Source organism: Lepidochelys olivacea (assembly GCF_965140295.1).
Source record: "Lepidochelys olivacea isolate rLepOli2 genome assembly, chromosome: 4".
Classification (NCBI taxonomy): Eukaryota; Metazoa; Chordata; order Testudines; family Cheloniidae; genus Lepidochelys; species Lepidochelys olivacea.
The window spans coordinates 133,831,985-133,845,784 of NC_140414.1; the positions used below are offsets into that span (position 1 = coordinate 133,831,985).

Sequence of the window (13,800 nt, forward strand, 5' to 3'; positions counted from 1 at the left end):
GGTTTTAAGATGTAGTCCCATATAGAATATGTTAAAATAGTCTAATCTTGAGGTGACAAAGGCATGGATAATAGTAGCCAGGCTTATATCTGAAAGAATAGGTCACAACCTCCTGGCCAGCTGCAGATGGTAAAAGCGTTTAGGTATTCCTGAAGATGAGCATAGAAGTACTTGGATTAATAGAAAGCCAATCTGGTTACTGCTACAATTATCCTTTAACAGTAACTGGGAAATCACCCCTTAGTTGCAAACCCTGGTGACCAGCAGCAGATGCACTCCCTCAGTCAAAGGGGATGATATTACCAGTGGCTGTTTCCTGCTTTCCATCATCCTCTTGGTCTTGTCTGGATTCAGCTTCAGACAGCTTGCTTTCACCAGTGCCCCAGTTTCAGCTAGATGTTGTCTGAGGTTCTGAGTTGCATTGCCCATGTCAGACAAGGTGGCAATATACAGTTAGTATTATCTGCATACTGCAAATACCACACCCCTCAATAACACTCTTGCTAGCCCCTTATACTTAAGAGAGGTGAACAAGGGCCGGGGGAACAGAATGTTGCCCATGCTGTCTGCACTTATCATTTTGTTCAAAATGTACATCAACATTTCGTTAGTAACTAATCCTTGTGGTAATTTCCTTAAATTAGATTTATTTATTAGAAACATTTTCAGGATAGAAAGGAAAGCTGTCACAGGCTGTAGAGTTGTGCTGTGTTGTTTGACAGTAATTTCAAAAGTAAACCCAAGGAAATTAATAGGCAACAGGTTTAAAAAAAAAAAAAAAGGAAGTACTTCTTCACACAACGCACAGTCAACTTGTGGAACTCTTTGTCATGGAATGTTTTGAAGGCCAAAATTGTAACTGGGTTCAGAAAAAGAATTTGATAAGATCATGGAGTATAGATCTATCAATCACTATTAGTCAAGATGGTTGGGACACAACCCCATGCTCTGGGTGTCTCTAAACCTCTGGCTGCCAGAAGTTAGGGATGGATCAGATGGGATGGATCACTTGATAATTACCCTGTTCTATTACTTTCCTCTGAAGCATTTGGCAGTGGACATTGTCAGAAGACAGAATACTGGGCTAGATGGATCATTGGTCTGACCCAGTATGGCTGCTCTTACGTTCTTAAACTCGTGGCTGATTCATGATGCAGTCTGTTCCATGTACAGAGATTATGGTTAAATCTGGACCATCAGTTACAGCAAACTGTAAATCATCATTGGCCAGTTAAATCATCATTGGCCAGTTTCTTCCCTCAAACACATACACGTGGCTCCCGGTGATTTCAGTGGGAGGTTCCACACATGCATTTGAAGGCTCTAATATATTAGTCTACACACCAACATTCTGTTGATTACAACCAAGGTTTCAGTTTTAAACTGGTCAGTCCATTCCAATAGACCCACCCATAATGTATTCCGAAGGTGAGAGGTACAGGAAGATAGCACATGTAATACACTTTATTCTTTGTGAAATTATTGTTCACAAATTATGTACACTGAGCTATATAGGTCCCAAATCTTGAAAAATATTTTAATTACACTAGAAGTTTGCTATATTTCTGATTTTCATAGAATCCTAGAAATGTAGGGCTGGAAGGGACCTCAAGAAGTCATCAAGTCCAGCTCCTTGTGCTGTGGCAGGAACAAGTAAACCTAGATCATTGCTGACTGGTGTTTGTCCAACCTGTTCTGAAAAGCCTCCAGTGATTGCGATTTCACAACCTCCCTTGGAAACCTATTCCAGAGGTGAATTGCCCTTATAGTTAGAAAGTTTTTCCTAATATCCAACCTAAATCTCCCTTGCTGCATATTAAGCATTATAAACAGATCCTCAAAAGTAAACAACTAGTATACACAGTCTTTTATTTCGATATGTTTTGAAGACTGTGTCTTAATAGAAGTCCCAAGGGAATAGCAAACAGTACCAGTTATATTGACTGACTGCTCAATATTCTAAATGTATCCATCACCAGACACTCCAGAATTACTGTGTTCAGGTTAGATGGTCAAGAAGAAACCTCTTTTTGTGGCTTCTTGTGTTTATTCAAAAAGAAAACTGAAGAACATTGGGAAATCCCTTAAAACACGGTTAGGAAAATCCCATGTCTTTCCATCTTCTTCTGTTGCATTTTGAATAGACACAGATGTTACAAAACAACTTTCCGTTGATATTTTTAAGACTGAGCATTGGCTTTCCTGGTGAGTCTAGTGATTCTGATACTTCTGAAATATCCTTATGTCTCAAATTCTCAACCTGATAGCTGAATGTAAAGTACAGTACCGTACAAATAGTTGTATTTCTTCAAAACATTTGTATTCCCAAACTCTCTTCACACAGAACATGCCAGTCCTGTGACCTTGATTTAGTATTACTTATCTGTGTGTTTATAATAAGTGAGATAAGGACCTCCCAGTACACATGCAAGGTGGGATCCTTTCCTTAAACCAATTTAAAACATGACTTAAGGAAGTAATAAGAGTAAGAAAGGGTAAATGAGGAAGAACTAAGGCAATAAGGTAGATTGTACTACTTAGATTATGAGTTTATTTTAGGCTAGGGACTGTCTTTTCATTATAGATGGGTGTACAGTGCCTACCACAGTGTTGCCTCTGGACACTACGCAGTACAAGATTATCACTGCAGCTACTCAACAGGAGTAGTGCATGTTATGATGGAGCCCCTTTGTTTATGGTTTAGCTATATGGACAAAGAACAAACAGAAGACCTATGGCAGGTTTCTTGTAGGCATTACAGAGTAAGTCCATCATCAAGAAGGATGTAAAAGTGGAAAGTACCATCTCAGAAAGTGCACATGGGGATGGGGGCGGGGGCAGGGCAGGTGAGCTGAAAGGATTTTAAAGACTGCATAAACTGAAAACAAGTTGGGAGGGTAGACTCATCTGCTAATAGCAATTGCAAGAATTTGAATGTTTTGAATATTGACCTGTTTTTGAAATAATCATGTTGTCACAGCTTGCTGTGTAGTGTGTCATAAATTCAGGCAGAGAGGGAACTTTAAAGAAATTATTTCGTATTAACTGAAATTGCAAACATTCACTTAACAACCTTTTATTCGAGCTGACTGTGCAGACATGGAGAAAAATGAGTACTTCGCAGGGATAAGGTGAGTGAGGTAATATCTTTTATTGGACCATCTTCTGTTGGTGAGAGAGAGAAGGTTTTGAGCTACATAGAGCTCTTCTTCAGGTATTACCTCACCCACCTTGTCTCTCTCATATACCTGGGACTGGCGTGGCAACAACTACACCGCAGGGAACAGTCCGGAACGTCAGTGATTTGTCGTCAGCACGTCCAGCAAATAGTGCCACCTGTTGAGCAGACCCAGGTTACCATAGGTCTCATACAATCCACCTTTTGGCATTACAGCTTGCCATTTTGTTTATATTTTATAGAGCAGTCTTGTTGCTTTGTTTTGGTCAGGGATGGCATAAACCAACCCTTAAATATAAAGCTATGTAATGAGAATTTCTAATGGGACATGGGATGTCTCTTTCCTATGTTCTGTAAAATCGCATGTAAGTTTACAGCACCACGTACATGTTTTGTAACAATAGTTACACAAATATGCCACTTTCTACCAGAAACATTCTCTCTTGTTTGTATGTCTGTGTCATTCTAGGACGGGTTGGGCAAGCAGTCGCACTACGTGCAAAGGCCTTTGGCTTTAGTGTTCTTTTTTATGACCCATACCTCTCAGATGGCATTGAACGTGCTCTTGGACTGCAGCGGGTGAGCACTTTACAGGACCTGCTATTTCACAGTGACTGTGTAACCCTGCACTGCAACTTGAATGAACACAATCATCATCTTATTAATGACTTCACCATTAAACAGGTAACCATCCAAATGTACCCTACAGGCTGGGTGTAGTTTTATAATTACTGACTTTCTGCAAACTGTAGAGTTTCTCTGTGTAAACATGCAAATTCAGATCTGTATTAATTTTCTCTTCCATCTGCTATTTCACTATTTGTTAAGCAGGTTAATAACTAGTTAAGAAATAGATGATATCTTATACGGTGTTATTTTTTATTCATTTTACTTGCTAATTTCTCTTTTGTTGAAATAGTGTGTTATGCTGAACACTGATCAGATGTAGTTGCTTGATTCATTGACATTTACTTAAAAGCACTTCTGTTGTATCTTCAGGTACATACATCCTCTTTATATTAGTAACAAAAGTTGCACTTCACTTTTATACTTCAATTACAGTTTGAGTTTCTGTATCCCTAACTTAAGGATCATGACTAACTGGCGACCTCTTGTGTTAATTCCTAATGGTTGCAGAATGTTTCCCTGATAATTGCTTATACTACAGTAGTAGGTTATTTGGGGAAAATAATATATAAAATGGATTTGGTCTTGAGATGAAGCATTCTAAAATTACTAAATACTTAAAACATATTCAAGTGTAGAACTGAAGCAATTGTTCCTTTTTGGAGAAATTCAGAAGGTAAACATTTTGGTTTTTGCATTCAGTATTTATTTGCTGCCTCAAACCTTGGTGTGTATATATAATGTATATTAAAAGGTGTAGCTTTTTTAAATGTATGAGTGTGGCAATTATATAAGTAAAAATGGTAAATTGAACTAAGAAATCATGTATGTTCATTTTGCATTGTTGATGCTCTATATACATTTATTGTATTAATTTATTTGATACCACACAAAAGTTCTATGGAAGATATCTCTACTGAATTAAGATGATGATTGGTCAGCTTCTGAGAAATACCCAATACCTGCTATGCCCATGGACTTCACTGGGATTTCAATATGAGTTGAGGATGCTCGACATCTCATAGGATCGATCATGCCTTCATGTTAATGAGATGTAATAATGGATACTTTAATTGGACAATTGGCTGTATGTAGAAAAATCCAAGTACAAGATCATCTGAGTTTAAAACTCTCTCAAAAGCTAGGAAATGCAGTATGAAGGGAGCAAAGAAAGCTGTCCTCTGTCACGTCTTTGTTCTAGACTTTTGTTCTGTTCAGTATAGGTTCTTCTACTACACTCATGTACATTATGATTACTTTTTCATTACGTTATCATATAATACTGAGCAGAAAAGTCTCAGTGTGTTAAGAAGCACTGTGGAGGCAAGTGATCTGCACCCACATGGAGCTCCACTGAAATCACTTGGACTTCACATAGGCTCAGCAGTGCTCCAGCGTTCCAGTGAATTGTGAGATTGGGTCCAGCATATGTATTTTGTTAATAGGACTTATTAGTGTTGAGATATAGAAGTTGTATGTACTTTGAAAACCTGTCTGGTCTGCTGTGTACAGAAACAAAAGCCATAAGCAAAAATTAAAGCTGAATGATATCTACACATTAAAATTAAATAAGAAAGTATGTCATTTAAATGGCATTTTATCAAATGCATTTATATTGTTATTTATTACTCTCTATTGAGAAAATAGAAATTGTAATAAAATATTAGATATGCGTTACTTCAAATAAAATGGAAGTTTGGATAAAGAGTATGAATACATTATGTTATACAGTCTTTGCTTTAACAGCTGATATGGTATAAATTCATAAAAGTATTAGGTAAATTGAAAAACAAAATATTCGTAATAACATATAAAATTCACTTTATATAATATTTATATTAAATATAGCTGTTATTCATATAGCAAATTCACAGGAACTCCAGTCCCTATCATATTTTAGACAATATGTTCTTCAGCGGCAAGGTGAGTGAGGGAATATCTTTTTTTATTGGACCAACTTCGGTTGGTGAGAGACAGACAGGCTTTCGAGCTTGTAGAGTACCTGCACTGGACGCCCATCCCACACTCTCATGATGAGCTTTTCTTAGACCTGAATAAGAGCTTTGTGTGAGCTCGAAAGCTTGTCTCTCTCCAACAGAAGTTGGTCCAATAAAAGATATTACCTCACCCACTTTGTCTTTCTAATATCCACTAACATGGCTACAACATGTTATTCATCCATTTTTATTATATTTTCATTAACATTTGATGACTGTTTAAAATAATGTTGTCATTAGTATAATTATTTGGAGATGCTATTAATATTTACATAGGGTATGTCTATACTACCCGCCAGATCGGCGGGCAGCGATCGATTCAGGGGGGATTGATTTATCGTGTCTAGTCTAACTTAGTCAACCCCCGAACGCTCTCCCAGCGACTTCTGTACTCCACCGCCGCGAGAGGCACAGGCAGAGTCAACGGGGGAATGGCAGCAGTTGACTCACCATAGTGAAGACACCGCAGTGAGTAGGTCTAAGTATTTCGACTTCAGCTACGTTATTCACGTAGCTGAAGTTGCGTAACTTAGATCGATTTCACCTCCCCCTCCCCCCAGCGTAGACCAGGGCATAGTTACAATGCTACTAGCTGGCTTTATTGTGACAAAATATAAATTTCAGAGTAGCAGCCGTGTTCGTCTGTATTTGCAAAAAGAAAAGGAATACTAGTGGCATCTTAGAGACTAACCAATTTATTTGAGCATAAGTTTTCGTGAGCTACAGCTCACTTCATTGGATGCATTCAGTGGAAAATACAGTGAGGAGATTTATATACGCACAGAACATGAAAAAATGGGTGTTATCATACACACTGTAAGGAGAGTATAAGGAGAGTGATCACTTAAGATGAGCTATTACGAGCAGGAGAGCGTGGTGGGGGGACCTTTTTGTAGTGATAATCAAGGTGGGCCATTTCCAGCAGTTAACAGGAACGTCTGAGGAACAGTGGGGGGTAGAGGGGGAGAAATAAACATGGGGAAATACTTTTACTTTGTGTAATGACACATCCACTCCCAGTCTCTATTCAAGCCTAAGTTAATTGTATCCAATTTGCAAATTAATTCCAATTCAATAGTCTCTCGTTGGAGTCTGTTTTTGAAGTCTTTTTGTTGTAATATTGCGACCTTTAGGTCTGTAATCGAGTGACCAGAGAGATTGAAGTGTTCTCCGACTGGTTTATGAATGTTACAGTTCTTGACATCTGATTTGTGTCTGTTTATTCTTTTATGTAGAGACTGTCCAGTTTGACCAATGTACATGGCAGAGGGGCATTGCTGGCACATGATGGCATATATCACATTGGTAGGTGTGCAGGTGAACGAGCCTCTGATAGTGTGGCTGATGTGATTAGGTCCTAGGATGGTGTCCCCTGAATAGATATGTGGACACAGTTGGCAACGGGCTTTGTTGCAAAGATAGGTTCCTGGGTTAGTGGTTCTGTTGTGTGGTGTGTGGTTGCTGGAGAGTATTTGCTTCAGGTTGGGGGACTCTCTGTAGGCAAGGACTGGCCTGTCTCCCAAGATTTGTGAGAGCGATGGGTCGTCCTTCAGGATAGGTTGTAGATCCTTGATGATGCATTGGAGAGGTTTTAGTTGGGGGCTGAAGGTGATGGCTAGTGACGTTCTGTTATTTTCTTTGCTGGGCCTGTCCTGTAGTAGGTGACTTCTGGGTACTCTTCTGGCTCTGTCAATTTGTTTGTTCACCTCAGCAGGTAGGTATTGTAAGAATGCTTGATAGAGATCTTGTAGGTGTTTGTCTCTGTCTGAGGGGTTGGAGCAAATGCGGTTGTATCGTAGAGCTTGGCTGTAGACGATGGATCGTGTGGTGTGGTCTGGGTGAAAGCTGGAGGCATGTAGGTAGAAATAGTGGTCAGTAGGTTTCCTGTATAGGGTGGTGTTTATGTGACCATCGCTTATTAGCACCGTAGTGTCCAGGAAGTGGATCTCTTGTGTGGACTGGTCCAGGCTGAGGTTGATGGTGGGATGGAAATTGTTGAAATCATGGTGGAATTCCTCCAGGGCTTCTTTTTCATGGGTCCAGATGATGAAGATGTCATCAATATAGCGCAAGTAGAGTAGGGGCGTTAGGGGACGAGAGCTGAGGAAGCGTTGTTCTAAGTCAGCCATAAAAATGTTGGCATATTGTGGGGCCATGCGGGTACCCATAGCAGTGCCGATGATTTGAAGTATACATTGTCCCCAAATGTGAAATAGTTATGGGTGAGGACAAAGTCACAAAGTTCAGCCACCAAGTTTGCCATGACATTATCGGGGATACTGTTCCTGACGGCTTGTAATCCATCTTTGTGTGGAATGTTGGTGTAGAGGGCTTCTACATCCATAGTGGCCAGGATGGTGTTTTCAGGAAGATCACCGATGGATTGTAGTTTCCTCAGGAAGTCAGTGGTGTCTCGAAGATAGCTGGACGTTCCTGTTACCTGCTGGAAATGGCCCCCCTTGATTATCACTACAAAAGGTTTTCTCCCCCCGCCTTCCCCCCCCAACTCTCCTGCTGGTAATAGCTCATCTTAAGTGATCACTCTCCTTACAATGTGTATGATAACATCCATTTTTTCATGTTCTGTGTGTATATAAATCTCCTCATTGTATTTTCCACTGAATGCATCCGATGAAGTGAGCTGTAGCTCACGAAAGCTTATGCTGAAATAAATTGCAAAATATAAATTCTTTGCTTAATTTATGAAAAAGGGTTAACCCTTCAGTGTCTTCTAATGGTTTATAGTCTAATGGTATATTCCATAATTATCTAATTGACTTAATTTTTATGTATATAAATTATCAAATTAGCCATCATTTTTATACCTACATATGCCATAGTTGGTCTATATGTCTTCAATGATAAAATATGCCACATTATCCAGTGTTATGTGTTAATGTAATGAAAAGGTCTCATTTATATATACACAAAGGGGAAGGTCACAACCTGAACTGCTTGTTAATGGATCTTTTAAATTGAATGTCCTTGAACCTCTTTGAAAAGTTTAGGAAGGAGCCTCTCTTTCCTTGTTAGGGTGACTTATCCTCTAAATTATTTGGTGTATTGCCCAGCCAGCACATTTGGCCTTCCATCTCCTATGTAGCTCAAGTAAACTGAGTCCAGGGCAATGAGTGCTCATTGCTCTTTTTCTGAAGCAGAAATCATCTTTACCTGTTCATCACATTACAAATTCGTAAAGGAGACATTTTATTTATGGCAATATCTCTTGTATAATAATAGCAGTTACACAGGATTAATTTAGAGTAGTAAAAAAGAGTCATTCCTAATATGCAACTACCGTTGCAGTTGACTGTGACTCACGTAGCTCACTCCCTCTAGAATACAGTTACACATCCACATTCTGTTTGGTTTTGATTTATCCTACTACTAGCTTTACAGCTGTATAAATAGCACTGGAGATGAAAAGTCAAGGCAGGTTTTTGTGGATGGAAAATGGATTTGAGCAGTATCCACTATGATTAAAATTTCCAAGCTCTTTTTAGAGGATATATAAATGTTCTACACGATACTTAAGGCCAATACGTCCTGTCACTAATGTGAGTGCTGAATTGGGCGGTGCACATGTATGCTTCCCTGGAATCCATAGATGTCCCCTGGCAGGGCTAAAAATCTGCAGGTGAGAGGGGTCAGACCATGGTTAGAACGAGTGGGTTGGCCAATATAGTACATGAATTCTGTTATGATCTTATCAGATATGTGTAAATCTTAGTTTTGTTTCCCACCATCCTACCAAACAACTTTGAGGAGATTCCTTTCCTTGCACTTTTTCCTTTAAATACTCCTACTGTGCATCAGTTTGGCATTTCTAGCCAAGGCGTTAGTCGCAAAAGAGCGACTGATGATCCTGTAAAAATCCTTTTCCCATTTAGAATAAGTTGTTAGAGTTCATTCACTATTCAAAAATCGTGTTGTTGTTTTTGAGATGATGGGATCAGATCAAGATGGGGACTTGGGCACCCATCTTTATTTATGACCCCTATCCTGCAAACACTTCTACAGATGTTCAGTTTGATGCATGGGAATGTATTACTCCTGGAGGGAATTCTGTGTCACTTCGCACGTGCAGAATTCGTGTGCCATGCAGATTTCTTTGCTTCCCACAGAAAAATGACTTCTGATGGGGAAACAAAGCGGTCATACGCCGCTCTCGGTCAGTGCAGGCAGGTCAGTTCTGGCACCTGGAGCAGCCGGTAGAGACATAAATCACCGCCGGGGTGGGAAGCCTGGCGGGGCTGGGCAGTCATGCATGTGAGATGGAAAGAGACACACTGTCCCTCTCGCTTGCTATTGTAGCATGCTTGGTGTGGAAGGGCAGGATTTTGGGGGGGTTCTGAGGAGGCAGTTGTGGTGCAAGCTCTGTCCCCCTCAGGCAGAGCAGAATGCTTAGTGAAAATTGTTCCCACTGTTCTTAGTGAATTCCCCCCAGGAGTATAAAACAGGTGTAAATGTTTTAAGGCTCCTTTACATTGCCAGAGTGGTGTAAAGGACAGTATGGCCTCATAAATGCTTATGGTGCTTTAGTGATTAGAACTGGTCTAAATTTTTGGACTGAAAAAATTTCTGATCAAAATGTGCTTCATGAACTGTTTGCTGCTGACGTTTTTGGAGATGGTCAGTACCCAATATAAATTGTTAGTTTGATTCCTCAGCCCTCACTTGCTCTTCAGTTGCCTATGATGTAACATTGAGCATATGGCTGCATATATTTGTTGACTAATAACTAGAAATAAAGGGTCAAACCTAGCTACATTACTGTCAGAGGGGATTTGGAGATTTCCTCTAATGCTCCCCACTCCCATTCTCCATCCATTGTATTATAGTTTAAAGAAATTACCAAAATAATTGAAACCAGCATGATTATATTGTGTATTTTGACAAATAAAACATGCAGCATTTTACAGAATTTAAAATATTGTGCGCAGAATTTTAAATGTTTTGGTGCAGAATTTTTAACATTTTGGCACAGAATTCCCCCAGGAGTAATGTTTGCAGGGTCGGGGCCTACGTATGGGAAACGTGCTATGGATGCTTAAATACTGGTGCTGATTGACGTGAGACCCTGAAGTCTTTATTTCCACCTTCATTCTAGACTCTCATCTTTCTAATTTAAATCTCCATTTTGTGTTCATGTTGCGATTACATTATGGCATGAAGTCTTGTAGCTGAAGCTGAGTGTGGAGGACCATAATGCTAATCTGAGCAACGCAGTGCACAGACTCTTGCCAAAGCTCACAATATTCCCAGCCAATACCATTCCAATGCCTTCTAATTGAATAAAACGAGAATTTCCTGGGTCTTGATTTGAAAAGTCTCATGAGGAGGGGGAAGTGAGTTTAAGTATCAGCAGTAAATAAAGTATAAATCTTCTACATCTTGTTAACTAAAGCAAAAGGTCTTGGAAGATACAAAATCATTGAGTTTTCTAAAAGATCCATTTAGCGTTTCATTTGCATTAAAGTTTAAAAACCACAACATGTGATTTTGGTTAGTAATGTGTAATAGCTTCCGTCTCATACAATTTCACAGTGAAATAAAAAAATAATAATAATCTGTCAGCTTCATATGCATGTTTACCTCTTCTGATCGTATACTGCACAGTGTGTAAAGCATTGGTTCTGTTACAAGACACCCTACTTATAAGAAACAAAACGTTATAAGTGCTGTGAAATATTGTTTTACATTTGAAGCATCAAATTTTGTGGTACTTTCCAAAAGGGAAGACAACTGGTGATAGGTTAATCCAGTTGAATAGCCTTTGTTGTAATGGATGCTTCCTTTGAGTAAATAATAATGCCACAACGATTTTATTTCATTTATTTTTATTTCATCATCCTTGTTTTTAACTTTCCCTAGATGAGACAAGGGGCTTTCCTGGTCAACACAGCTCGAGGTGGGTTAGTAGACGAAAAAGCACTTGCACAGGCCCTGAAGGAAGGAAGGATACGAGGGGCAGCCTTAGATGTACATGAGTCAGAACCATTCAGGTGCTTTTCCTTTTTTTTTTCTTTTTTCTTTTTTTATATTTTGTTCGCTTTCTTATTTTTAAGTATTAGTGCATGATGCATCCAACAACAATGAAGCAAAGAAGCGTTCCTTCCACCTAGCAGTTGAATCCTCCTTAGTAAAGCAATCTGCATCTGTGCAGCTCTGGATTAATGCAAATGCAGATGGAGCTTTTGTACACAGTCAGGAGGGAGCAGAAAAAAAAGTTAAATACAAGATTTAAAAAAATGTCATGGGGTAATTCAGTAGTGAAGTGCACTGCCCTGCCCCAAGAACCCAAGTTCAAATGCTGGGCATGGCTTTGTGCCTCATGGCCTGGAAAAGAACACACTCCTTTCCTGTCATTGATAGGGGGAAGCCCTGGCCAGCTCTCCCTGCCAGAGGAAAGTTAGTGGTGGTATAAGTACTTTTCAGTAAGGTGAGGGGAGTTGAGATTTTTTGGGAAAAACTATCCTTTTATGAAGCTGTATGGGTGTGACCCTCCCACCTCATTGCATAGATTCCGTATCCATCACCCAGATTCTCTCTACTGGGTACCTGAGAATTATAAGCAGGCAAGTTTGTGGAATTGAGAGAGATGACCAGAGTCCAGATATTTTTGATGCCATTAGCAGAGCTGGTGACACTATGTTTAGTTTGCTGAATACCATGAGGTAGTCCACAGTTGCAGCCACAAATGTACCAGTGTCTCCAGTTAGTAGCTTTGGTGGTATGATTTAAACACAGAAAACACCATTACAGTCTTTCCATGAGTCCTGAGCCTGACCTCTGAGTTTGGGAGTGGTTTGCAATGGATTAAACCTAGGAACTGACAATCATGCAGTTGCTGGGTGCGGGCAGGAAGAAGCCTGCATTTCTTATTAGATGGTTTAAACTGCTACAATCCTCATAACTTGAAGAGGAACAGATTCAGGAATTGAGGATCCGTTATAGAGACATCTGTTTCGTGATTTTCCGCTCATCAGATGTCTGAGAGATCATCTGAGATAACCCTTTTAAAAATAGTGATAAAAAGGGTCCTTCCCTGTAGAGTTTTTGCATCTGTAGTATACAGGATGCCACATCAAAAAAAAAATCCTTATTCTGGCCCTGCATTTGTTTACTTCTAAGTGTAACCATTACAACAGAGCAATACTGTGAGCAAAACCACAGTCTAATATCCAGGGGGCAAAATTCTGCTTTCAGATATCCCCACTCCTGCCATCAGATCTGCACAAGCAAATCCTTGCACCCACAAGAAGTCGCATTGACTAGAGTGGGGAGTCCCTGTAGGTCAAGGGTCCATCAAGGTAGATTTAAGTGCAAGATCAGGGTCATAGTTTCCTTGGGCTTCAGTGTGTGTTGTCTGAGGACAGCATTTAGTCCATAGAGACTAACCGTTGTAGTGCAAATATTGTATTGGAGAAAGTTTTGGCAGGTATTTAAAACTAGAGATGAAGTCTGTCGCTTTAAGAATTGCTGCCAACTCTGAGAGCAGACTTCTGTCTAAAAATATTTTCTCTCCTCTTCTTGCAAGTAACGCTTCAAGATTATTATAACTGAAAGAAATTGGAGGGGGAAAGTGTCACTATTTTCTCAGTTTTAGTTTGTACATTTGACAGCACTTTTTGTATAGTTGGTTTCATTGCTTCCCCTGGATAGTCAGTCGGTCAGTTAGTCCATCTCTAGTATTGTTAGGTGGGTTTTTCACACTGCAACAGGAAAGAGAAACCAATTAAAAACAGGAAAATGTGAAATAGGAAAAATTGTCAGGGGGATGCAGGCAAGTGTATTACCTGGAACTAATTTTAACTCTTTTTTTTTTTTAATTGACTAGATTTCAAGCTAACAGTGTCTCTTTAAAGAAACAAAGCTTTGTTAGGGGTGTAAAAATGATGATAAATTTTGTCATAATGGACCCAAATGGAGTCGTTTCTTGAACAGATGTTGGGATTGGGCTCACCGTATCTTTTTCTCTATCTGATTGTGAGTGGC

General features: G+C 39.5%; 1 protein-coding gene across 17 annotated transcripts in view; it reads left to right on the forward strand.

The window, feature by feature from the left end:
* The window catches only part of CTBP1 (C-terminal binding protein 1), a 431,872-nt gene that overhangs the window by 405,708 nt on the left and 12,364 nt on the right, over positions 1-13,800 (forward strand). For all 17 annotated transcript variants that reach the window (XM_084626461.1, XM_084626458.1, XM_084626459.1 and 14 more), the window contains 2 exons: positions 3,648-3,862; positions 11,677-11,807. In XM_084626461.1, the coding sequence (XP_084482587.1) occupies positions 3,648-3,862; positions 11,677-11,807 (346 nt within the window). The remainder of the gene's footprint in view (positions 1-3,647; positions 3,863-11,676; positions 11,808-13,800) is intronic.